The sequence below is a fragment of the Grus americana genome, chromosome 30 (genome assembly GCF_028858705.1).
Source record: "Grus americana isolate bGruAme1 chromosome 30, bGruAme1.mat, whole genome shotgun sequence".
Classification (NCBI taxonomy): domain Eukaryota; kingdom Metazoa; phylum Chordata; class Aves; order Gruiformes; family Gruidae; genus Grus; species Grus americana.
The window spans coordinates 354,305-380,920 of NC_072881.1; the positions used below are offsets into that span (position 1 = coordinate 354,305).

Sequence of the window (26,616 nt, forward strand, 5' to 3'; positions counted from 1 at the left end):
TTCTGCAGCTCCCGATCCTGCAGAGGTGGGGGGGGGCGGCGGGGGGGCGGCAGGAAAGTCCGGGCCGAGAGTTGGTTGGAGACGGACAAGGGGCGGATTCGGGGACGGGGGGGTCGGGGGGGGTGGATGAGCCTCGGGGGGGCCCCCACGGTCGCTTCCTTCTTGCGTTTCTGCTCGACGTCGTGGATGATGTCCACCACGTCGTCGGCCGGGAGGTGGAGTTTGCTGGAGAGCTCGATCAACTGATCGATGGTGCCGGGGTCAAGGTCGTCGACCTCGGCCGGATCCTGCGGTGGGATCTCGTTGGACCCCACCGGGATCTCGTTGTCCCTCGGGAGGATCTCGTTGTCCCTCGGGAGGATCTCGTTGTCTTCCAAGCCCCCGTTGCCTTCAAAACCGTCGTCGCCTTCAAAGCCGTCGTTGACCTTCAAGCCCCCGTTGACCTTCAAGCCCCTGTTGCCTTCAAAGCCCCTGTTGCCTTCAAAGCCCCTGTTGACCTTCAAGCCCCTGGTGTCCTCCAAGCCCCTGACGTCCTCCAAGCCCCCGTTGCCGTCAAAGCCCCCGTTGACCTCTAAGCCCCCGTTGACCTCCAAGCCGTCGCCCTCAAAGCCCCCGTTGAACTCCGAGCCGTCGCCTTCAAACCCCCCGTTGACTTCCAACCCATCGTTGACCTCCGCCGGGATCCCGTTGCCATCCGGCGACTCGTCATCCGGTTCGGTCTCTTCCGATCTCTTATCCTCGGCTACGGCAGCGCCGGGACCGCGGAGAAGATACCGGAGGAGGAGATCGGATGCCAAATCGGCCAAACGTTCTTCTTCGGCCGCCGCTTTTCGTGCCGCTTCGGCTTGCCGCCGGCTTTCGGCCAACTCTTCGTAGCGCCGTTCCAACAACCGATGTTCCAAGCTTTGCTGTTGCCGAAGTTGCCTTGAACTTGGCCACCCCCGATCCCGTTCCCGTTCCCGATCCCGTTGCCGATCCCTCTTGGCTTCGGCTCGGAGCCGTCCCAGTTCTTCCAGGTCTTTCAAGACTTCGTTGTGGTTTCCCAACGAACGTTTGGTCAAACCGAGATGGGGTTCGGCTGGTGGGGGGGGTGGGAAGGGGCTTGGACCTCCCGGTGCTGCCGGACCCCCCCTGGATTCCGTGGGGGGACGGGGGGAGGTTTGGGGGCGACTTTGGACCAAGAGGCTGATGGAGAGGAGGAGCGCGGCGCTGCGGAGGGGCCGCGGTGAGGCCGGCATGGTGCCCTGGGGGGGGGGGGGGGGGGCGGGGGGATGACACACATGGGAATTGGGGTTTTTTTTTGGGGGGGGGGCTGCCCCCCAACTTTGGGGATCAACACCCCCCCCCGCCCCCCCCATGCCATGACACCCCCCCCCAACCCACCGGCTCCCTGCCCTGTATGTGTGTCCCCCCCCCTCACCCCAAAACTTCCCTAAGCCCCCAGGGACCCCCCCGACACCCCCCCCCGTGTGTTCCCCTCCGTGTCCCCCCCCCCCCCCGTGTCCCCCGTGTGTCCCCCAGGTGCTGGGGGGGGGGCAAGAACACGAGAACTGTGTTTTGGGGGGGGGGGGCTGCCCCCCAACTTATCCCTCCCCCCGTGATCCAGCTTGTCCCGCCCCCACCCCCGTGTCCCCCAGGGGACCCCCAGGGACCATCCCCCCCCCCCCCCCAAAACCCCTCCGGGTACCAGTTGCTCAGCAATGGGGGGGGGGGGAACCACGGATGCGAATTTGGGGGGTGTGGGGTGTGCACCCCAGTTTTGGGGATACCCCTCATGCTGTGTCGTGTCCCCCCCCCCGCCCCCCCCCGTGTCCCCCCCCCCCCGTGCCCCCCCAAAGCCTCCCCGGGTGCCGGTCGGTTGATGCAGTGGTTGGGGGGGGGGGGGGGGGGGGCTGCGCGTGTGCAAGGCACGTAGACGCGTTGCACACACGGCACGGAGCGAGGCGGGCCACAAACACGCGCGTGGCACAGCCGTGGGCGGTGACACGCGCACGGCTCACACCCGCAGCTGCCACGCCCGCACACGCGTGTGAACACGCGGCGTCAAGCAACAGCCACTCGTGCACGGTGGGGGGGGGGGGGTGCGGTGTGACACACGCACAGCCCAGGGAACACACGCGTGTGCACACCGCAAGCACGCACACACACGTGTGAACACACGCGCATGCTTGCACACCTCAAGTACACGCACACGCTCCCCCACACACCCCAGGGAACACACACACACATATGCACACTCGGGGAACACGCGTGCACACGCACCGACACCCCGCCCCCCCCACACACACCCCGGGGGACACACGCGTGCACACCCACCAGGGTGACACACACCCACACACCCACCCCCTCCTGGGCACGCACAGCCCAAGCACACGCACACACACAAACACGTACACCCCAAGGAACACACGCACACACACGCATGCACACACACCGCCACACAGCCCCCCCCCCCCCGAGAACACACCCACGCGTGTACACACTCACCGGGAACACACCCACGCGTGTACTCACACCCCCACCCCCAGGGAACACACCCACGCACACCCCAGCGAACACCACCCCCCCCCCCCGAGAACACACCCACGCGTGCCCACCCCCAGCATCCCCCCCCCCAGTCCTTGCACACTCGTTTCACCCCCCCATCCCCCCCCTTTTCACCCCCTCCCCCCCCCCCCCCCCCCCCCCCAAAACCCGGGGAAGGCGGGGGGAGGAGGGGCCCCTCCCAGCCCCCCCCCCCCCCAAACCCCCCTTGAGCTGTAGCGGGGGGGGAGGGGGGGTCTCGGGGTATTTACCGGCTCCGGGGGGGGGGGGGGGTCGCAACGATTTCGGGGTGTCTCCCTTCACCCCCCCCTTTCTTCCAGGCTCGGGGGTGTTCGGCGGCTGCAGCTGCTTCTCGGTGGGGAGGGGTCGGCTCCCGGTGAGGGGGGGGGGGCGCGTCGAGGGGGGGGGGTGGGGTGTCCCGGTGTTGGGGGAGGGGTGGGGGTCCCGGTGAGGGCGGCGGGGAGGGGGGCGGGGGGGGCTGTCCCGGTAGCGTCGCCCCTCGCCGGCGTCTCGCCCTTCAGCACCCTGGACAGCGCCGGCGCCGCCCCCTTTATACACGCGGGGGACCCACGTGGGGGGTCTCCATTGACGTCAATGGCCCATTCATAAAATCCGGCCGGGCCCGGGAAAAAGAAGGCGGGGGGGGGGGGGGGGGGGGAGATGCGCGGCGCGCATGCGCAGAGCTCCCCGCGGTGGGAGCGGCCGCGGGATGAATGAACGTGGGGGGATGAATGGGGCGCGACGGGGGGGGGGGGGGGTGTGGGGAGTGGGCGCGCGTGTGCACACGCCGTTACACACACAGACCCCTACACACACGTATAGACACCCTATAGCCCCCTACACACACACACAGAGTCTCACCCCCCCATACCCCTACACACCCCCAGACACCCCCCGTACCCCCATACATCCCCTATACATCCCCCCACCACACCCAGACACCCCCTATACATCCCCTATACATCCCCCCACCACACCAACACCCCCATACATCCCCTATACATCCCCCCACCACACCAACACCCCCATACATCCCCTATACATCCCCCACCACACTGACACCCCCCCATACATCCCCTATACACCCCCCCACCACACCAACACCCCCATACATCCCCTATACATCCCCCCACCACACCAACACCCCCATACATCCCCTATACATCCCCCCACCACACCCAGACACCCCCTATACATCCCCTATACACCCCCCACCACACCGACACCCCCATACATCCCCTATACATCCCCCCACCACACCCACACCCCCATACATCCCCTATACATCCCCCACCACACTGACACCCCCCCATACATCCCCTATACACCCCCCACCACACCAACACCCCCATACATCCCCTATACATCCCCCCACCACACCCAGACACCCCCTATACATCCCCTATACACCCCCCACCACACCGACACCCCCATACATCCCCTATACATCCCCCCACCACACCCACACCCCCCCTATACATCCCCTATACATCCCCCACCACACCCAGACACCCCCCATACATCCCCTATACATCCCCCCACCACACCCAGACACCCCCCATACATCCCCTATACATCCCCCCACCACACCAACACCCCCATACATCCCCTATACATCCCCCCACCACACTGACACCCCCATACCCCTACACACACCCAGAGCCCCCCCCCTACACACCCCGACACCCCCTATACATCCCCCCATACCCCTACACACACTCACCCCCTACACCCCCCCCCCCTTACACACTCACGCCCACGCAGTGACACCCGCAGGGACACGCGCACCCCCACAGCAGCCCTTCCTCTGCCTCTCTATACATCTATACGTGTCTCTATACGTGTCTCTATACGTGTGTGCGATACGTACATGTCTGTACAGACACATCTGTGTGCATATATATGTGCGCATATGCGTATACAGGGGTATCTATACCTCCGTATGTACGTTTCTATACGTCTGTAGATGTGTTTCTATACGTGCCTATCTGCGTATACACGCGTGTGAATACATGCGTATCTGCATATATGCGTGTGTATGTGTGCATACACGCATGTATATGTGCATATAAGCATGTGTATATGTACCTACACATGTGTATATGCCTCTATACGTGGATATATGTCTCTATACGTGTGTACATGTCTCTATACGTGGACATATGCCTCTATATGTGTGTGTATGTCTCTATACATATGTACATGTCTCTATAGGTGTGTATATGTCTCTATACATGGATATATGCCTCTACACATGTGTATATGTCTCTATACGTGGATATATTCCTCTATACGTGTGTATATGCCTCTATAGGTGTGTATATGTCTCTATAGGTGGACATATGCCTCTATAGGTGTGTATATGCCTCTATAGGTGTGTATATGTCTCTATAGGTGTGTACATGTCTCTATATGTGGATATATGTATTGAGAAGTGTGTATACACCTCTATAGGTGTGTATACGTCTCTATAGGTGTGTATATGTCTCTGCAGGTGTGTATATGCCTCTATAGGTGTGTATATGTCTCTATACATGTGTATATGCCTCTATAGGTGTATATATGCCTCTATACATGTGTATATGCCTCTATAGGTGTGTATATGTCTCTATAGGTGTGTACATGTCTCTATACATGTGTATATGCCTCTATAGGTGTGTATATGTCTCTATACATGTGTATATGCCTCTATAGGTGTATATATGCCTCTATACATGTGTATATGCCTCTATAGGTGTGTATATGTCTCTATAGGTGTGTACATGTCTCTATACGTGGATATATGTATTGATAAGTGTGTATACATCTCTATAGGTGTGTATACGTCTCTATAGGTGTGTATGCGTATCGGTAAGTGCCTGTATCCGGCTCTATATGTCTCTCTATAGGTGCGCACCCCCTGACCAGCACTGCAGGAGGAGGTGACTCACCAATGCAGCTGTTGGGGGGGGGGGTGGTGAGTGTGCAAGTGTGGGTGTGCAAGTGTGTAGGTGGGGGGGGCCCTTATAGAGCTCGGGGGGGGGGGATGAGTCATTAATTGCTGCAGCTGCTTCAGCCGGGTCCCCCACAGGCAGCGGGGGGACGTATGGAGGGAGGGGGGTATGGGGGATGTATAGGGAGAAGGGGGGGGGTTGGGGGTCTGTAGGGGTTGGAAGGGGGGGGGGATGTATAGGGGCAAGGAGGGGGTGTGGGGGGGATGTATAGGGGCAAGGAGGGGGTGTGGGGGATGTATAGGGGCAAGGAGGGGGTGTATAGGGAGAAGGGGGGATGTATAGGGGCAAGGAGGGGGTGTGGGGGGATGTATAGGGGCAAGGAGGGGGTGTGGGGGGATGTATAGGGGCTGGAAGGGTGTGGGGGGGATGTATAGGGGCAAGGAGGGGGTGTGGGGGATGTATAGGGGCAAGGAGGGGGTGTATAGGGAGAAGGGGGGATGTATAGGGGCAAGGAGGGGGTGTGGGGGATGTATAGGGGCTGGAAGGGTGTGGGGGGATGTATAGGGGCAAGGAGGGGGTGTATAGGGAGAAGGGGGGATGTATAGGGGCTGGAAGGGTGTATAGGGAGAAGGGGGGATGTATAGGGGCAAGGAGGGGGTGTGGGAGATGTATAGGGGCAAGGAGGGGGTGTATAGGGAGAAGGGGGGATGTATAGGGGCAAGGAGGGGGTGTATAGGGGCTGGGAAGGTATGTGGGGGGATGTATAGGGGCTGGGAAGGGTGTATAGGGAGAAGGGGGGATGTATAGGGGCAAGGAGGGGGTGTGGGGGATGTATAGGGGCAAGGAGGGGGTGTATAGGGAGAAGGGGGGATGTATAGGGGCTGGGAAGGTATGTGGGGGGATGTATGGGGGCTGGAAGGGTGTATAGGGAGAAAGGGGGATGTATAGGGGCAAGGAGGGGGTGTGGAGAGATGTATAGGGAGCAGGAGTTGGGGGTTGGGGGTCTATAGGGGCTGGAAGGGCAGGGGGGATGTATAGGGGCAAGGAGGGGGTGTATAGGGGCTGGGAAGGTATGTGGGGGGATGTATGGGGGCTGGAAGGGCAGGGGGGATGTATAGGGGCAAGGAGGGGGTGTATAGGGAGAAGGGGGGATGTATAGGGGCTGGGAAGGGTGTATAGGGAGAAGGGGGGATGTATAGGGGCTGGGAAGGTATGTGGGGGGATGTATGGGGGCTGGAAGGGTGTGGGGGATGTATAGGGGCAGGGAGGGGTGGGGGGGATGTATAGGGAGAAGGAGGGGAGATTGGGGGTCTATAGGGGCTGGGAAGCTATGTGGGGGGTTCTATAGGGGCAAGGAGGCTGGGGGGGGTATATAGGGAGAAGGAAGCTGTATAGGGGATATATAGGAGGCAGGAGGGCTGTATAGGGGCTGGGACTCTATAGGGGCACATGGGGCCGGGGGGGGAATGTATGGGGCTGGGGGGGGGGGGCTGCATAGGGGCTGTATAAGGGCCAAGGGGTTCCTTATATAGGAGGCTGTGCAGGGGCCGGGGGGCTGTATAGGGGCTGGAGGGATGTATAGGGCTATATAGGGGCAAACCGGCTGCCTGGGGTCCGGCCGGGGCTGTATAGGGCCAAGGGGGCTTTATAGAGGCCAGGGGCACCTATAGAGGGATGGGGGGGGGGAATGTATGGGGGCTAGAGGGACCTATAGGGCCAAAGGGGTTGTATGGGGTGTGGAGGGGGCTGTATGGGGACGTATGGGGGCTTTATGGAGGCGGGGGGGATGTATAGGGACAAGGGGGGATGTATAGGGCTTGGGGGGGAGGATGAAGGCTGGGGGAGCTGTATAGGAGGCTCTATAGGGGCTGGGGGATTCTATAGGGGCTGGAGGGGCTCTATAGGGGTTGGGGATGGCTGTATAGGAGCTGGGGGGGGGTCTCCATAGGGATTGGGGGATGTATAGGGGCTGGAGGGGCTCTATAGGAACTTAGGGGTGCTCTATAGAGCCGGGGGGGGCTGTATAGGGGTTGGGAGGGTTCTATAGGGGCTGGGGGAGGTCTGTAGGGGCTGGGGAGGGCTCTATAGGGGCTGGGGGCCTCTATAGGGGCTGGGGGGGTTCTATAGGGGCTGAAGGGGTTCTATAGGGGCTGAGGGGGCTCTATAGGGGTTGGGGGGTTCTATAGGGGCTGAGGGGGTTCTATAGGGGTTGGGGGGGTTCTATAGGGGCTGGGGGGGCTCTATAGGGGCTGGGGGGGTTCTATAGGGGCTGAAGGGGTTCTATAGGGGCTTGGGGGGGGCTCTATAGGGGCTGAGGGGGCTCTATAGGGGTTGGGGGGTTCTATAGGGGCTGGGGGGTTCTATAGGGGCTGAGGGGGTTCTATAGGGGTTGGGGGGTTCTATAGGGGCTGGGGGGGCTCTATAGGGGCTGAAGGGGTTCTATAGGGGCTTGGGGGGGGGCTCTATAGGGGCTGAGGGGGTTCTATAGGGGCTGGGGGGTTCTATAGGGGCTGAGGGGGTTCTATAGGGGTTGGGGGGGTTCTATAGGGGCTGGGGGGGCTCTATAGGGGCTGGGGGGGTTCTATAGGGGCTGAAGGGGTTCTATAGGGGCTGGGGGGGCTCTATAGGGGCTGGGGGGGTTCTATAGGGGTTGGGGGGTTCTATAGGGGCTTGGGGGGGGCTCTATAGGGGCTGAGGGGGCTCTATAGGGGCTGAAGGGGTTCTATAGGGGCGGGGGGGCTCTATAGGGGCTGGGGGGGCCATGCGGACCTGCCTCCCCCCCCCCCCCCGTGGATGATTCACCCTGCGGCAGCGGCGCCCCCTCCCCCCACCCCGAGAGGCGCGTGGAGGGGGGGGGAGGGGCGGTGGTGGCGTCACCTCGGCATCACGTGGGGGGGAGGGGGGGGGTCTCCTACTGCAGCGGCAGGAGCGGACCCCTCCCCCTCCCCCCCGTCCCCTCCCCCCCCCCCCCGTCCTTGGGGGTGACCCTGACACCCCCCACCCCCACCCCCCGCTCCGGCCCCTCCCCCCCTCCCGGACGTCTGGGTCCCGTGGGGTGGGGGAGGGGTCCCCGAGTCATCACCGGGGGGGGGGGGAGGGGAGGGGGAGGGGACATGTCCTGGGGGGAGGGGGAAGGGTCGGGGCGGGGGGGAGGGGCAGTCTCGTGCCAGACGCTTTGTCACGCGCATGGCACCGGGACCCCGCCCCCCTCCCCCACGGGTGGGGGAGGGTCTCCGTGGACTCGCGTGGAGTCGTTGGGGTTGGGGGGGGGGGGGGGGGGGGGGGAAGGGGGCGCCGGGGAGGGGCAGCATCCCCCTCACTGTTGCTATGGCAGCCGTTGCTAAGGACCCAGCATCTCTCGCGCTGTTGCTAGGGCCCCAGCATCCCTGTTGCTATGGCAGCCTTCGCTAGGGGGTGCAGCATCCCCTCCCCGTTGCTATGGAAGCGGTTGCTAGGGACCCAGCATCCTCCCCCCCCCCACTGTTGCTACAGCAGCCGTTGCTAGGCAGCCAGCATCCCCAGCGCTGTTGCTAGGGCAACCGTTGCTAAGCGACCTGCTGTAACCCTCGGGGTGGCCCTGGAGGTGCCCCTCCCCCCCCCCCCCCGCGAGGGGGGTGGGGTCACGGGGGGGGGGGAGGGGGCGGCCGGACACCCCCGCCCCCCTCCGTGCAAAACAGCCCGTTAAGCGTACAACGGGCGTGCAAGGCGCACGTGGCTCTCACACCCGCCCGTGCAACGCCCCCCCACGCGTGCGACGCACCCGGTGTGCAAAGCGCCGTGCAACACCCCCACCCCCCGCCCCGCCCCCCCGGTGCAACGCAGCCTGCCGTGCAACAACCCCGTGCACACACGCACGCACACACACACGCACCCCTCCCCCGTGCAACACACCCTGCTGTGCGACATCCCCCGTGCAACACAGCAGGCTGTGCAACACCCACGCACACCCTGTGCAACGCGTCACGCCGTGCAACACCCCCCCCCCCCCACGCGTGCACCGTACAACACAGCGTGCCGTGCAACACACTCCGTGCACCACCACCACCACCCCCCCCCCCCGCAGACACGCTGTGCAACGTGCCTCGTGCACACCCTGTGCAACAACACACACCCCCACCCCGTGCAACACCCTTGCACGTCCCCCTGTGCACCAGCACGTCGTGCAACGCTCCCGTGCGCGTGCTGTGCAGCGCCTCCGCAGCACCCCCCCCCCCCCGCCGTGCAACGCTCCCACGCGCGGTTCGTGCAACACCCCCCCCCCCCCCGTGCAACTCCCGTGCAACACGACCCCCCCCCCGTGCAACGAGAGCGGGGCGGACCCCTCCGGCGGCCCCGTGGCGCCGCGGCAGCGCTTCCGACCGCGGAGAGGGAGTTCGCGGGTTCGAGACCCGTCCTGGAGAATTCGCCCACTCGCGGCCGTGTAAAACACACGCGGGTGTTGTACGCGTACCTTCCCACCCTGCCTTGCACGCGGCCGGCTGTGATCCTGCACACAGCGGCAGTGCACGAGGATCCGTGCCCCCCCCCCCATTTGCAGACACAACCCCCGTCGCACACCCCCTTTTTTCACTTCCCCCTTGCACTGCCCCCGTGCACCCCCCTATTGCACACCCCCCCATTGCACCCCCCTTTTTTCACCTCCCATTTGCACCCCCCCCTTTGCACCCCCCTTCCCCCCCCGTACCCTCTTGCACTCCCCCTTTGCACCCCCCTTTTTTCGCCCCCCACCCCACTCCCTTCTCATTGCACCCCCTTTGCACCCCCCCATTGCACACCCCCTTTTGCACCGCCTTCGCACCCTCTTTTTGCCCCCCTTGCACCCCCCTTTGCACCCCCACCCCACTCCCCCTACATTTTACCCCCCCTTTGCACCCCCATTGCACCCCCCCTTTTTTTGCCCCCCTTTGCACCCCCACCCCACTCCCCTCTCATTTTACCCCCATTGCACCCCCCCTTTTCACTCCCCCTTTGCACCCCCTCATTGCACCCCCCCCTTTTTTCACTCCCCCATTGCACCCCCTCATTGCACCCCCCCTTTTTTTAACTCCCCCTTTGCACCCCCTTGCCCTCCCCCATTGCACCCCCCCCATTGCACCCCCCCCTTTGCACCCCCATCCCACTCCCCTCTCATTTTACCCCCATTGCACCCCCCTTTTCACTCCCCCATTGCACCCCCCCATTTGCACCCCCACCCCACTCCCCTCTCATTTTACCCCCCCTTTTTCACCCCCCCCCCATTGCACCCCCCATCTCCCCCCACCCCGTGGCCGCGCATGCGCGCAGCCGCCGGGGCCAGGCATGCCGGGCAGCGCGCGCAGCCGGGGCAGGCGGCGCCGTGGCTTAGTTGGTTAAAGCGCCTGTCTAGTAAACAGGAGATCCTGGGTTCGAATCCCAGCGGTGCCTTTTACACCCGGCCGGGGGGGGGGGGGCGCACCCCAATTTTGGGGGGGGGGGCAATTGGGTAGGCGGAGAGGGGGTGAACACCTATTTTTTTTTTTTGAGGGAATGGGGGTTCAAAGGGGGGGGGGTGTGCAAGAGGGAGGGGTGCTGGTGAGCTTTACCAGCCCCCCCCCCAAACCCAGGGACACGCACCCCAATTTTGGGGGGTGGGGGTGGTAATTGGGGGGGGTTGTAGGGGGAGGGAGTGGTGGGGGGTGGGTGGGGATGGAAAGGGAGGCGCAAAGGGGGGGGCGCCCCAATTTTGGGGAGGGCAACTGGGGGGCTGAGGGGAGCAAAGGGGGGGGTTGTATTTTTTTGGGGGGGTGGATGGGAAAGGGGGGGGTGCTGGGTGCAAAGGAGGCTGCACCCCACCAAAAGCCCCCCCCCCCCCCCAATCCTGCTGCCATTGAGACACACCCCCGCCCCCCCCCCCCGGGACACCTGGGTTCCCCCACGGAGCAAAGAGGCTGAATTGGGGGGGGCTGGGGGGGGTTTATTGGGGGGCTGGGGGGGATGCTTGGGCATGAGGGGGGTGGAAAGATTTATTGGGGGGTTGGGGGGGGATTGGAGCGGTTTGAGGTGAGAGAGGGGCTTGGGGGGGGTCGGGGAGGTTGAAGGAGGGTTGTTGGGGGGGGGGGGTCGTGGGAGTGCGGGGGGGGGTGGGGGTGGTGGGTGTCAGACGATGGTGAGGTGGGTGCTGGGTGCCACCCCGCAGGCCTCCTTGTGCTCCTCGAAGAGCTGCTGGAGCCGCTGCACGTAGAGCTGGTGGTACCGGGCCACATCCTGCGGGGAGGGCTGGGGCAGGCGGGGCACCTCCAGGGGGGCACCCACTGGGGAGGGGGGTGTGGGTGGGTGGGTGGGGGGCACCCATCCCCTGCACCCACAGTGCTCCTCTGCACCCCTGCGTGCACCCGCGGTGCTCCCCATGCACCCACTGCACCCCTGGGTGCACCCCCACCCCCCACCCCTGGGTGCACCCACGGTGCTCCCCCTGCACCCACTCACCCCCCCACACACGTTCCCCCCCCCCCCGCACCCACTGTTTCCCTCCCCCTGCACCCCCAAACCCCCCATCCCCCCCAACCCCCTCCACCTCCCCAAGACCCCCATCCCCCCCATGTCCCCCCCAACCCCCTCCTGCACCCCCAAACTCCCCCCTCCCGGCCTCCCCTGCCCCCCCAACCCCCCCCCCATCCCCTTCCATGCCCCCCCCCGCCCCCCCTCCCAAACTCACCCACCACGGTGAGGGGCACGGAGAAGGGCAGGAAGGGGAGCCCCCCCCTCCCCCAGAAGAAGCAGGGGGCGAACCCCAAAAGCGCCTTCACCCCCCGCTGCAGGCGCCGGAGCCAGGAGCCCTCGGGGAGGGGGGGCTGCTGGAACGTGTCCTGCTCCCCAAAAACGTACACGGGAACCAGGGGGGTGCTGTGTCCCCCCCCCCAAGCCGGGTCAGCACCTCACCCCCAAATGTTCTGCTGCACCCCCCAAAAACCCCTGGGCACCCTCCCTGCACCCCAAAAAATCCCCCGCCCCCCCCGTACCCCCTTGCTCCCCATTACCCCCCCAGCTCCCCATGGCACCCCCAGCCCCACTGCCCCCCAAGTTCCCCATTACCCCCCCCATCCATTGCCCCCCCCAGCCCCACCTCCCCATGGCCCCACCCCACCCATAGCCCCGCCCCCAGCCCTACCTCCCCCATTACCCACCCAGCCAGAACCCCTGCCCCATAGCCCTGCCCCATAGCCCTGCCCCTTAGCCCCTTAGCCCCCCCATAGCCCCATAGCCCTGCCCCATAGCCCTGTAGCCCCATAGCCCCATAGCCCCGCCCCATAGCCCCGCCCCATAGCCCCTTAGCCCTGCCCCATAGCCCTGTAGCCCCATAGCCCCTTAGCCCTGCCCCATAGCCCTGTAGCCCCATAGCCCCTTAGCCCTGCCCTGTAGCCCCATAGCCCCAACCCATAGCCCTGTAGCCCCACCCCATAGCGCCATAGCCCCACCCCATAGCCCCATAGCCCCGCCCCATAACCCCATAGCCCTGCCCCATAGCCCCATAGCCCTGCCCTGTAGCCCCGCCCCATAGCCCCACCCAATAGCCTTGTAGCCCCACCCCATAGCCCCCGTAGCCCCGCCTCATAGCCCCACCCCATAGCTCCACCCCATAGCCCCTTAGCCCCACCCCATATCCCTGTAGCCCCGCCCCATAGCCTTGTAGCCCCACCCCATAGCCCCATAACCCCGCCCCATAGCCCCGTAGCCCCGCCCCCATAGCCCCACCTCCACCCATAGCCCCGCCCCCAGCCCCACCTCCCCATTACCCACCCAGCCAGAGCCCCGCCCCTCGCCCCGCCCCTCGCCCTTAGCCCCGCCCCTCGCCCTTAGCCCCGCCCCATAGCCCCGCCCCATAGCCCCGCCCCTCGCCCTTAGCCCCGCCCCATAGCCCCGCCCCTCGCCCTTAGCCCCGCCCCATAGCCCCGCCCCTCGCCCTTAGCCCCGCCTCTCGCCCTTAGCCCCGCCCCATAGCCCCGTCCCTCGCCCTTAGCCCCGCCCCCCGCCCTTAGCCCCGCCCCACAGCCCCTTAGCCCCGCCCCATAGCCCCTTAGCCCCGCCCCTCGCCCTTAGCCCCGCCCCCCGCCCACCCGTGGCGCAGCGCCAGCCGCACGAAGCCCCTCCGGTGGCGCAGGGTGACGCGGTGACACCCCGGGGTCCCCTCCAGAGCCTCGGCCGCGCCCCCCACCATGATCACCAGGGCCTGATCCTGCCGCCCCAGCACCCGCTCCAGGCAGCGCTGGCTCACCGGGCACAGCCCTGGGGGGGGGGGTGGGGGTGTCATGGGAGGGGGGGGGCTGCACCCCAAAATGACGCACCCGCACCCCCACGTACCCCAAAAACGGCTCCTGCGCCCCCCCAAACCCCCCCGTACCCCAAAAAGCCCCACCCCGCACCCTGCAGAGCCCCATCGCGCCCCCCCAAAACACCCCATTGTACCCCCAAAATTCCCCCAAAACTCCCAGTGCCCCCCAATGTCCCTTATAGCCCCCCCAAACCCCCTATAGCCCCCCAAAACCCCCTATAGCCCCCCAAACCCCCTATAGCCCCCCAAACACCCCAGTGCCCCCCAATGCCCCCCATAGCCCCCCAAAACCCTCCTTAGCACCCCAAACTCCCCCTCCAGCGCCTCCCAATGCCCCCCAAAAGCCCCCAAAACCTTTCATAGCCCCCCAAAAATCCCCCTTAGCACCCCCAAATAGCACCCCCAGCACCCCAATGCCCCCGCAAACCCTTCATAGCCCCCCAAAACCCCCAAATAGCACCCCCAGCACCCCAATGCCCCCCAAAACCTTTCATAGCCCCCCAAAATCCCCCTTAGCACCCCCAAATAGCACCCCCCAGCACCCCAATGCCCCCCATAGCCCCCCAAAACCCTTCATAGCCCCCCAAAACCCCCCCAAATAGCACCCCCAGCACCCCAATGCCCCCCATAGCCCCCCCAAAACCCTCCTTAGCACCCCAAACTCCCCCTCCAGCGCCTCCCAATGCCCCCCCAAAAGCCCCCAAACCCTTTCATAACCCCCCAAAAATCCCCCTTAGCACCCCCAAATAGCACCCCCCAGCACCCCAATGCCCCCCAGGCCCCCCCCAGCCCCCCCAAACCCCCTCACCAGCAGCCAGGGCGTACTCCCGGTAGATGGGGAGGTGGAAGAGGCCGGCCAGGGCGGCCAGGGTGGGGCGCAGCCCGGGGCAGGGCCCCCCCATCTCCCCACCTCCAGGTTTGGGGGTCCCCCCGGCTCCCCGCCCCCCCGTGACGAACGCCCCGAAGACCCCGATGCAGGCGATGCCGTGGGGGTGGGCGGCCAGGAGGTAACTGCGGCCGGGGGGCAGGGGGGCCGAGCGGATAACCTGGGGGGGGGGGACGTGGGGTGACATGGGGGGGACATGGGGACATGGGGGGGGACATGGGGGGGTCAACGGGACATGGGGGGCAAGGGGGGACACGGGGACATTGGGGGGACTTGGGGGGACATGGGGGGGTCAACGGGACATGGGGGGGCAAGGGGGGACACGGGGACATTGGGGGGACTTGGGGGGACATGGGGGGGTCAACGGGACATGGGGGGGCAAGGGGGGACATTGGGGGGACATTGGGGGGACTTGGGGGACATTGGGGGGACATGGGGGTGTAGGGGACAAGGGAGGGGTTGGCGACATGGGGGGACATGGGGAGAAGGGGGGATATGGGGGGGCAGGGGGACATGGGGGTCAACGGGACATGGGGGGGCAAGGGGGGACACGGGGACATTGGGGGGACTTGGGGGACATTGGGGGGACATTGGGGGGACACGGGGGGTGTAGGGGACAAGGGAGGGGTTGGTGACATGGGGACACGGTGGGACACGGGGGGACGGGGGGACAGAGGGGGACACGGGGGGACACGGGGGACACGGGGGGGACAGAGGGGGACACGGGGGGGACATGGGGGGACATGGGGGGACACAGGGGGGGACGGGGGGGACCAAGTGTGACACAGGGACATGGGGACGTGTCCCCCCCCCCCGTACCTTGATGGGGAAATAGTCACAAAAATGGTCCCAAATCTTCCAGTTTCGGACCCAATCGCAGTGACGGGGACCTTGGGGACACCGGGGGACACGGGGTGACGTTGGGGGGGGGGACACATGGGGTCCCTGTCCTTGGGGTCCTCTGTCCTGGATGTCCCCAGGGCTGCCCACGGCCCCGTGTCCCCATCACCCGTGTCCCCCCCGCCGTGTCCCCCCCCCCGTCCCCCCCCTCTTGAATCCCCACGATGTCCCCGTGTCCCCCCACGTCCCCGTCCCCCCCCTCATGTCCCCCCCTCCCTCTCTCAGGTCCTCCCGTGTCCCCCCTCACTCGAGTCTCCCCGTGTCCCCCCGTGTCCATATCCCACCCCTTTCGTGCCCCCCCGTGTCCGTGTCCCCCCTCTCTCGTGTCCCCCCGTGTCCGTGTCCGTGTCCCACCTCTCTCGGGTCCCCCCCATGCCCTCCCGTGTCCGTGTCCCTCCCCCCCCCCCCCGGCCCCCCCGTGTCCATGTCCGTGTCCGTGTCCCACCTCTCTCGGGTCCCCCCCCCCTCTCGGCCCCCCCGTGCCCCCTCGTGTCCGTGTCCGTGTCCCCTCTCCCTCGTGTCCCCCCGTGCCCGTCCGTGTCCGTGTCCCACCTCTCTCGGGTCCCCCCCCGGCCCCCCCCGTGCCCCCTCGTGTCCGTGTCCGTGTCCCCTCTCCCTCGTGTCCCCCCGTGCCCCCCGTGTCCGTGTCCGTGTCCCACCTCTCTCGGGTCCCCCCCCGTGTCCGTGTCCCCTCTCCTTCGTGTCCCCCCGTGTCCCCCCGTCTCCGTGTCCCACCTCTCTCGTGTCCCCCCCCGTGTCCGTGTCCCCTCTCCTTCGTGTCCCCCCGTGTCCCCCCGTCTCCGTGTCCCACCTCTCTCGTGTCCCCCCCGTGTCCGTGTCCCCTCTCCTTCGTGTCCCCCCGTGTCCCCCCGTGTCCGTGTCCCACCTCTCTCGTGTGTCCCCCCCGTGTCCGTGTCCCCTCTCCTTCGTGTCCCCCCGTGTCCCCCCGTGTCCCACCTCTCTCGTGTGTCCCCCCCGTGTCCGTGTCCCCTCTCCTTCGTGTCCCCCCGTGTCCCCCCGTGTCCCACCTCTCTCGTGTGTCCCCCCCGTGTCCGTTTCCCCTCTCCTTCGTGTCCCCCCGTGTCCCCCCGTGTCCGTGTCCCACCTCTCTCGGGGCCGTGCCAGTCCCACAGCCACCACCCCCCGTAGATGACGGGCAGGAGCCAGAGCCGGGTCCGCAGCAGCAGCAGCAGCAAAACCACGGACCCGGGGCCTGGGGGGGGGGGGGGGAAACACGGGGGGGGGGGGGGGGAATTGGGGGGGGGGCACCCAGACAGACACGCCAGCCCCCCCCCCCCCCCAAAAACCCCATTACCCGGGGGGGCACCTAAACCCACCCGGGTGGGGGGCACCCACACCCACCGGGGGGGGGCACCCAGCCTCTAAGGAGGCTTCTACCCCCCCCCCCCCCCCAAGGGGCATAAACCCACCCGGGGGGGCACCCACACCCACTCGGGGGGGCACCCACACCCACCCGGGGGGGGGCACCCAGCCTCTAAGGCGGCTTCTACCCCCCCCCCCCCCCAGGGGATACCCCCCCCGGGGTGTAACTGCCCCCCCCCCCAAATGCATAAACCCACCCTATGGGTACAATTACCCCCCACGGGGATTTCCCCCCCCACACCCCCGCGTGTAACACCCACACACACACACATGTGTAACACCCCCCCCCGCGTGTAACACCCCCCCCTTCCCGTGTGTGTAACAGCCCCCTCCGTGTGTAACACCCCCCCCACGTGTGTAACACCCCCCCCACGTGTGTAACAGCCCCCCCCGTGTCTAACACACCCCCACGTGTATAACAGCCCCCCCCACGTGTGTAACACCCCCCCACGTGTGTAACAGCCCCCCCGTGTCTAACACACCCCCACGTGTATAACAGCCCCCCCACGTGTGTAACACCCCTCCCGTGTGTGTGTAACACCCCTCCCGTGTGTGTGTAACAGCCCCCCCCCCGTGTGTAACACCCTCCCACGCGTGTACCACCCCCCACGCGTGTACCCCCCCCCCCGGTGTGCCCCCCCTCACCGAGGAAGAGGAAGGTGAGCATCCACTGCAGCACGCACAGCGCCTGCACCCAGCGCCGCAGGGCTCCCCCCATCCCTGCGTGGGGGGGGGGACACGGGGGGGGCTGTGACACATCATCACCCCCCCCCAACACAACTTTGGGGGACCCCCCCCCCCCCCCAGCACCCCACGTACCTCCCGTGGGTGCCACGTCCCGGCGCTCCCCGCACTTTGCCCTTGGGGCGGGAGGAGCCCGAGGAGGAACGGGGCGGGGGGGGGGAAGAGGGAGGAAGAAAAGGGGGGGACCCCCCCCCCCAGCACCCCAAAACCTTCACGGGGCCCCCCCCAGCACCCAGCTGGGTGACACCCCCCCCCCCAGGCACCCCAAACTCCCGCAAATTCTCCCCAAATCCAGACACCAAAGTGCCCCCCCCGAACTTTGTGACCCCCCCAGCACCCCAAACACCCCCCCCAGCACCCCAAATCCCAACTTGGGGACCCCCCCGCACCCCAAAATGCCCCCCCCTGCACCCCAAATCCTCCCTGGGGATCCCCAAATCCCCCCTGTGCCCCTCTCAGGGCCCCAGTTATCCCCTTGGGGACCCCCCCCAGCACCCCAAATCCCCCCCAGCACCCCAAAACCCGGACCCCAAGCTGCCCCCCAAAACCTTGACTCCCCCTCAGTACCCCCAAATCCCCCCAGCCCCCCAAATTCTGCCCCCCCAGGACCCAACCCCCCCCAGCACCCCAAAACCCAGCCCCCAAAGAGCCCCCAAACCCTTCTGATCCCCAGCCCCCCAAATTCTGTCCCCAAAATTCCCCCCAGCCCCCCAAAACCCCTCAGCCCCCCAAACCCCAGCCCCCCCAAAAGTGCCCCCCCAAACCCTTACGACCCCCCCCCAGCCCCCCCAAAAACCCCTCCAGCCCCCCAAAAACCCGGCCACTCCTCCAAGCGAGCCAATTTATTGAAGGGCTGGGGGGGGATACAGAGCATCTGGGAGGGCTCCCCAAGAATTTGGGGGCTCCCCAAGGATTTGGGGGTACCCCATGGGATTTGGGGGTGTCCCCCCCCTCAGACAAAGGTGAGGTGCCGTTCGGGGGGGACCCCGTACCCCGATTTATGCTCCTCGAAGAGGGCGATGAGTCTCTCCAGGTAGAGGCGGTGCCAGTGCTCCACCGTCTGGGGCGAAGGATTTGGGGTACGGGGGAGCACCAGGGGGGACCCCACTGTTGGGGGGGGCAAAAGGGGGGGCCCAGGCATCCGGGTGCCCCCCCCCAAAAAATTAAGGGGGGTCCCCAAAAACCCAGGGGGTGGTATAACCCCCCCCCCAAAACCCCACGGGATCAATTTGGGGTGCCACCCCCTTTCCTTAGGGCAAATTTGGGGTGCCACCCCCCCTCCTTAGCCCAAATTTGGGGTGCCCCCCCCGGAATAAATTCGGGGTGCCCCTAGGGGAACCCACACATCCAGCCCCCCCCCCCCCAAATCATCCTCCCCCCCCCCATATATTGAGACCTTTGGGGGTCCCCCCCATCCCAATCACACCCCATGAACCCCCCAAAACCCCACAGGACAAATTTGGGGCACCACCACCCCCCCCTCCTTAGCCCAAACTTGGGGTGCCCCCCCCCGGGTTAAATTCGGGGTGCCCCCAGGTGAACCCACATAGATCAAGACCTTCGGGTGTGTCGTTCCCCCCCCCAGTTGCACCCCACGAGCCCCCCCCCAAAAAAAACCCCACGGGCTCAATTTGGGGCACCACCCCCTTTCCTTAGGGCAAATTTGGGGTGCCACCCCCCCCACCCCCCCGGGATAAATTTGGGGTACCCCCCCCCCCCCGCGGACTCACCCACGGTGTGGATGGCTCTGCGGAAGGGCAGCAGCCCGAAGCTGTACTGGAAAACCCCCCGAGCGTGAAAGAGGGGTACGGTCACCCCAAAAACGCGCTGGAAGCGGAGCTGGAGGCGCCGGAGTCGCGAGCCGGGGGGGTTGGGGACCTGCCGGAACAGCTCGTTCTCCCCGAAAGAGAAAACGGGGACCAGGGGGGCCCTGGGGGGGGACCCCAAAATTATACACACCCCCCCACACGCACCCACGCCCCCCACCGCACCCCCAAATTCCCCCCCCCCCCCCCCCCCCCGGGCAGGACCCAGGGGAGCAGCGTAAAACAGCCCGAAGCCCACTGGGACAGACACGCACCCCCCCCCCCGGTACCCCAAATCTCAACTTGGGGACCCCCCAGCACCCCAACACCCCCCCCCAGCACCCCAAATGCCCCTCCAGCACCCCAAAATCCCCATTGGGATCCCCCCCAGCACCCCAAAACCCCCTCCAGCACCCCAAAACCCCCCTTGGGGACCCCCCTAGTACCCCAAACCTCCCAGCACCCCAAAACCCCCTCCAGCACCCCAAAATCCCCATTGGGGACCCCCCCAGCACCCCAAATCCCCCCTCCAGCACCCCAACTCCCCTTCCATCACCCTAATTTCCCCCTTGGGGACCCCCCCCAGCACCCCAAAACCCCCTCCAGCACCCCAAAATCCCCATTGGGGACCCCCCTACTACCCCAACCCCCCCCGCACCCCAAAACCCCTTCCAGCACCCCAAAATCCCCATTGGGGAACCTCCCCAGCACCCCAAATCCCCCCCAGCACCCCAAAACACCTTCCATCACCCTAATTTCCCCCTTGGGGACCCCCCCCAGCACCCCAAAACCCCCTCCAGCACCCCAAAACCCCCATTGGGGACCCCCCCCAGCACCCCAAATCCCACCCAGCACCCCAACTCCCCTTCCATCACCCCAAAATCCCCATTGGGGATCCCCCAGCACCCCAAACCCCCCCTCCAGCACCCCAAAACCCCTTCCATCACCCTAATTTCCCCCTTGGGGACCCCCCCCAGCACCCCAAAACCCCCTCCAGCACCCCAAAATCCCCATTGGGGGCCCCCCTAGTACCCCAAACCCCCCAGCACCCCAAAATCCCCATTGGGGGCCCCCCTAGTACCCCAAACCCCCCAGCACCCCAATTTCCCCCTTGGGGACCCCCCCAGCACCCCAAAACCTCCTCCAGCACCCCAAAACCCCCATTGGGGAACCTCCCCAGCACCCCAAAACCCCCTCCAGCACCCCAAAACCCCCATTGGGGACCCCCCAGCACCCCAAATCCCCCCCAGAACCCCAACTCCCCTTCCATCACCCCAATTTCCCCCTTGGGGACCCCCCCCCAGCACCCCAAATCCCCCTCCAGCACCCCAAAATCCCCATTGGGGACCCCCCCAGCACCCCAAAACCCCAATTTCCCCCTTGGGGACCCTCCCAGCACCCCAAAATCCCCCCCCCCCAGCACCCCAAAACCCCAATTTCCCCCTTGGGGACCCTCCCAGCACCCCAAAATCCCCCCCCCAGCACCCCAAAACCCCAATTTCCCCCTTGGGGACCCCCCCCAGCACCCCAAAACCCCAATTTCCCCCTTGGGGACCCCCCCCAGCACCCCAAAACCCCCCCCACCCGTGCTCCAGGGCGATGCGGACGAAGCCCTTGCGCCCCAGCAGCTGGAGGGTCAGCGCCCCGGGGTGGGCGTCCAAAGATTCGGGGGGCCCCCCCAAGGCGATGACGGCCACCTGCCCCCCACTTTCCTGGCTCAGCAGATACTCCAGGCTGGACTTCTCCGACGACACCAGCCCTAAAAACGGGGGGACCCCCCCGCACCCCAAAATTAGGGGGCTGGGGGATCAGGTATTTGGGAGCGCACCCCAAAATTTAGGGTGCTGGGGGGGGGTTGGTATTTGGTGGGTGCAGCCCAAAATTAGGAGGTTGGGGGTGTTGGTATTTAGGGGTGAAGCCCAAATTTAGGGTGCTGGGGGACTCTGGGTATTTGGGGGTGCACCCCAAAAAATTAGGGTCCTAGGAGAAGCCTGGTATTTGGGGGTGTACCCCAAAATTTAGGGTGCTGGGAGAACCCTGGTATCCAAGTGGGTGTACCCCAAATTTAGGGTGCTGGAGGAACCCTGGTATCCCAGTGGGTGCCCCCCAAAATTTAGGGTGCTGGAGGAACCCAGGTATTCAGGGGGTGCCCCCCAAAATTTAGGGTGCTGGGAGAACTCTGGTATCCAAGTGGGTGCACCCCAAAATTTAGGGTGCTGGGAGAACCCAGGTATTTGGGGGGTGCCCCCCAAAATTTAGGGCACTGGGAGAACCCTGGTATCCAAGTGGGTGCACCCCAAAATTTAGGGTGCTGGAGGAACCCAGGCATTCGGGGGGTGCCCCCCAAAATTTAGGGTGCTGGGGGAACCCTGGTATCCAAGTGGGTGCACCCCAAAATTTAGGGTGCTGGGAGAACCCAGGTATTTGGGGGGTGCCCCCCAAAATTTAGGGCACTGGGAGAACCCTGGTATCCCAGTGGGTGTACCCCAAAATTTAGGGTGCTGGGAGAGCCCTGGTATCCAAGTGGGTGCCCCCCAAAATTTCAGGTGCTGGGGGAACCCTGGTATCCCAGTGGGTGCCCCCCAAAATTTAGGGTGCTGGGAGAACCCAGGTATTTGGGGGGTGCCCCCCAAAATTTAGGGCACTGGGAGAACCCTGGTATCCAAGTGGGTGCACCCCAAAATTTCAGGTGCTGGAGGAACCCAGGCATTCGGGGGGTGCCCCCCAAAATTTAGGGTGCTGGGGGAACCCTGGTATCCAAGTGGGTGCACCCCAAAATTTCAGGTGCTGGAGGAACCCAGGCATTCGGGGCATGCACCCCAAAATTTAGGGTGCTGGGGGAACCCTGGTATCACAGTGGGTGTACCCCAAAATTTCAGGTACTGGGAGAACCCTGGTATCCAAGTGGGTGCCCCCCAAAATTTAGGGTGCTGGGGGAACCCTGGTATCCAAGTGGGTGCCCCCCAAAATTTCAGGTGCTGGGGGAACCCTGGTATCCCAGGGGGTGCCCCCCAAAATTTAGGGTGCTGGGGGAACCCTGGTATCCAAGTGGGTGCACCCCAAATTTAGGGTGCTGGAGGAACCCAGGTATTCAGGGGGTGCCCACCAAAATTTAGGGTGCTGGGAGAACCCTGGTATCCAAGTGGGTGTACCCCAAAATTTCAGGTACTGGGACAACCCAGGAATTCGGGGGGTGCCCCCCAAAATTTAGGGCGCTGGGAGAACTCTGGTATCCCAGTGGGTGCCCCCCAAAATTTAGGGTGCTGGGAGAGCCCTGGTATCCAAGTGGGTGCCCCCCAAAATTTCAGGTGCTGGGGGAACCCTGGTATCCAAGTGGGTGCCCCCCAAAATTTCAGGTACTGGGACAACCCAGGCATTCGGGGCATGCACCCCAATATTTCAGGTGCTGGGGGACCCTGCGAGCTCATCACCCCAATTTTTTTTTTTTTGGGGTGCTCCCCCCCCCACTCCCGCCCCCCCAAAACTTACCTCCGGCCATCATGTACTCGCGGAAGAGGGGCAGGCGGAACCAGCAGGGCAGGGTGAGCAAGTGGGGGTGCAGCCCGGGGAAGAGCACCCCAAAACCCGTCGCCTCGGTGCAGAAGTTGGCGAAGGCGCCGGCGGCCAGGACGCCGTGGGGGTGGAACCCGAAAACGTAATTGCGGCGGGGGTCCAGCTCCTGCGTCCGCACCAGCTGAGTTTTGGGGTACACCGGGGGAAGGAACCCCAAAAAGTTTTATTATTAAGCGAACCCCAAAATATCCCCGGGGTACATAAGGCGGGGGGGGGGGGCATGAGGCAAAGGGTGAAGGGTTTTCAAGGGGAGGGTGTGGGGAATCCCAAAAATCTCTCAGGGACCCCCCAAAACCCTCCGGGGACCCCCAAAATTTTCATGGGATCTCAAAACCCTCCTGGGACCCCCCAAAACCCTCCGGACACCCCCAAAATTTTCATGGGATCTCAAAAGTCTCCTGACACCCCTAAAATTCTCATCGGACATCTCCCCAAATCCCTCCTGGGACCCCAAAACCTTCGTGGGACCCCACCAAACTTTCCTGGGACCCCCAAAATTCTCATGGGACCTCAAAACCCTCCTGGGACACCCCCCCAAATCCCTCCTGGGACCCCAAAACCCTCCTGACACCCCCGAAATTCTCCTGGGACCCCAAAATCCCTCCTGGGACCACCAACGCCCCCCCCCAGCCCCCCCCAAATCCTCTTGATGCCCCCAAAATTCTCTAGGACCCCCAAAACCCCTCAGGAACCCCCAAAACCCCCTCAAGGACCCTATCCGGTACCCCCAAAACCACCTCAGGGACCCCCAAAAGCCCCTCACATCCCCCCAAAACCCCTCAGAGACCCCCCAAACTCCCTCAAAACCCCCTCACATCCCCCCCAAACCCCCTCAGGGACCCTCCCACCCCCCTAAAACCTCCTCCCATGCCCCCCAAACCCCTCAGCCCCCCCAAACCCCTCAGGGACCCTGTCAGGCACCCCCAACCCCCTCGGGACCCCCAAACCCCCTCAGGGACCCCCCAGAACCCCCAAAACCCCTTCAGGAACCCCCCCAAACCCCCTCAGGGACCCTATCAGGCACCCCCAACCCCCTTGGGACCCCCCAAACCCCTCAGGGACCCCCCAAAACCCCTCAAGGACCCCCCAAAATGCCCCAAACCCCTCAAGGACCCCCAAAACCCCCTCAAGAACCCCTAAAATCCCCCCCAGGGACCCCCCAAACCCCTCAGGGACCCCCCAAAACCCCTCAGGGACCCCCCAAAATGCCCCAAACCCCTCAAGGACCCCCCAAACCCCCTCAAGAACCCCTAAAATCCCCCCCAGGGACCCCCCAAACCCCTCAGGGACCCTATCAGGCACCCCCAACCCCCTTGGGACCTCCCAAACCCCTCAGGGACCCTCCAAAACCCCTCAGAGACCCCCAAAACCCCCTCAGGGACCCCCCAAACCCCCTCAGGGACCCCCCAGAACCCTTTAGGGACCCCCCAAAATGCCCCAAACCCCTCAAGGACCCCCCAAACCCCCTTAAGAACCCCTAAAATCCCCCCCAGGGACCCCCCAAACCCCTCAGGGACCCCCCAAAACCCCTTAGGGACCCCCCAAAATGCCCCAAACCCCTCAAGGACCCCCAAAACCCCCTCAAGAACCCCTAAAATCCCCCTCAGGGACCCCCCAAACCCCTCAGGGACCCTCCAAAACCCCTCAGAGACCCCCAAAACCCCCTCAGGGACCCCCCAAACCCCTCAGGGACCCCCCAAAACTCCCCAAACCCCTCAGAGACCCCCCAAAATGCCCCAAACCCCTCAAGGACCCCCAAAACCCCTTCAAGAACCCCTAAAATCCCCCTCAGGGACCCCCCAAACCCCTCAGGGACCCCCCCAAAATGCCCCAAACCCCTCAAGGACCCCCCCAACCCCCCCTAAAATCCTCCTCAGGGACCCCCAAACCCCCTCAGGGACACCCCCACCCCCCCCCACCCCCCCTTTTATCCCCCCCCCAAACTTCCCCCCCCCCCGGCTCACCGAGATGGGAAAATAATCCCGGAAGTAAGTCCAGAGCGTCCACCCGCGTACCCAGGCGGAAGGGCGCCCCCCGCGGCGGGGGGTGTCACGGTCCGCCCACAGCCAGAGCCCGTAGAGCAGCGCCGGTAGCCACAGCGAGCCGCGCAGGGCCAGGGCGAACAACAACGCGCACAGCTCGCCTAAGGAACACGGGTGTCCCGCGTGGGGGGGCGGCGTGGGGACCCCCCACTTAGGGCTACCAATCCCCGCTGGTATCCCCTGTCCCGGGGTTTCCGTTTTTTTGCAGGACCCCAAAAAGTGTCGTGTCCCCCCCCCCCGCCCCCCTCCAACCCGCCCTGGGGGGTGGCATTGGGGACCCAGGGGGCTGGGAAGGGGGGGATCAGGGGTGTTCCCCCCCCCCAGCACCCCAAAACCTTCTCAGGGCCCCCCCCCCCAGCACCCAGCTGGGTGACCCCCCCACCCCAAAACCCCGCTCTGACTCCCCCCTCCCAGCACCCCAAAACCCCACAAATTCTCCCCAAATCCAGACACCAAAGTGCCCCCCAGAACTTTGTGACCCCCCCAGCACCCCAATACCCCCCTCCAGCACCCCATTACACCCCTCAGCACCCCAAATTCTGCCCCCAGCACCCCAAACCCCCCCCCGGGGGGGGGGGGGATGTAGCACAGGGGCAGTGTTGCCCTAAGGGACCCCGGCAGGACGGGGGGGCCAGAAGGGGTTTGGGGGACACAGGGGGGATTTGGGGGATCCCCCCGGCTCAACACCCCCCAGACACCCCAAAACCCCCTCCTGGGGGGGGTGAAGGGAGGCTGCAGGGGCAGCGCTGCCCTGAGGGGGGGACAGGGGGACAGGGGGGGATTTGGGGGACACAGGGGCGGACAAGGGGACACAAGGGAGATTTGGGGGTTCCCCGGGTCAACATCCCCCCAGCCACCCCAAAACCCCCCCAGCACCCCAAAACTCCCCCCGGGGGGGGGGATGTACCACAGGCGCAGCATTGCCCTGAGGATCCCCAGTGTCCAAGCAAAAGGGGGGACGGGGGAGATTTGGGGGACAGAGGGGGGATTTGGGGGACCCCCCCCGGCTCAACATCCCCTAGACACCCCATTACCCCCCCCAGCACCCCAAAATCCTCCCTGGGGGTGGGGGGGTGGCGGAGGGAGGCTGCAGGGGCAGCGCTGCCCTGAGGGACCCCAGTGACCGGGCAAAAGGGGGGTGGGGGGGGGACAGAGGGGATTTAGGGGACACGGAGGGGATTTTGGGGACCCCCCCCCCGATCCCTGGGGGCCCCCCCAGTTGCTCACCGAGGGCCAGGAAGGAGCAGACCCACTGCAGCACCGCTGCGGTCTGGAGCCGGCGGTGAAGGGGCAGCCGGAGCGGGGCGAAGCGGAGGGGCATGGCGGGGGGGGGGGTACCCCGAGTCTGGGGGGGGCCCCTGGAACTGGGGGGAGGGGGCTGGAACTGGGGGGGAGTCCCTGGAATTGGGGAGGGGGGGTACCCGGAGTCTGGGGGGGCCCTGGAACTGGGGGGAGGGGGCTGGAAGTGGGGGGGAGTCCCTGGAACTGGAGGGGGGGTACCCCGAGTCTGGGGGGGCCC

General features: G+C 65.3%; 2 protein-coding genes and 1 non-coding gene across 3 annotated transcripts; 1 reads left to right on the forward strand and 2 right to left on the reverse strand.

Annotated features, from left to right (window-relative positions):
- Nucleotides 1-10,806: 10,806 nt before the first annotated feature.
- Nucleotides 10,807-10,880, forward strand: TRNAT-AGU (transfer RNA threonine (anticodon AGU)). Its single transcript has one exon. It is a non-coding gene; the product is annotated as a tRNA-Thr (tRNA).
- A 711-nt stretch (nt 10,881-11,591) lies between these two features.
- On the reverse strand, nt 11,592-17,651 carry LOC129197886 (2-acylglycerol O-acyltransferase 3-like). Its single transcript, XM_054806689.1, has 7 exons — nt 17,579-17,651; nt 16,656-16,763; nt 15,470-15,540; nt 14,573-14,810; nt 13,550-13,718; nt 12,151-12,338; nt 11,592-11,746 (listed from the first exon to the last, which is right to left on the reverse strand). The coding sequence occupies exons 1-7, from the start codon at nt 17,649-17,651 to the stop codon at nt 11,592-11,594; spliced, it is 1,002 nt and encodes a 333-aa protein (XP_054662664.1).
- An 871-nt stretch (nt 17,652-18,522) lies between these two features.
- LOC129197916 (2-acylglycerol O-acyltransferase 2-A-like) lies at nt 18,523-26,418 on the reverse strand. Its single transcript, XM_054806736.1, has 6 exons — nt 26,325-26,418; nt 25,020-25,198; nt 22,972-23,176; nt 21,067-21,241; nt 19,408-19,607; nt 18,523-18,784 (listed from the first exon to the last, which is right to left on the reverse strand). The coding sequence occupies exons 1-6, from the start codon at nt 26,416-26,418 to the stop codon at nt 18,630-18,632; spliced, it is 1,008 nt and encodes a 335-aa protein (XP_054662711.1). The 3' UTR covers nt 18,523-18,629.
- Nucleotides 26,419-26,616: the final 198 nt, after the last annotated feature.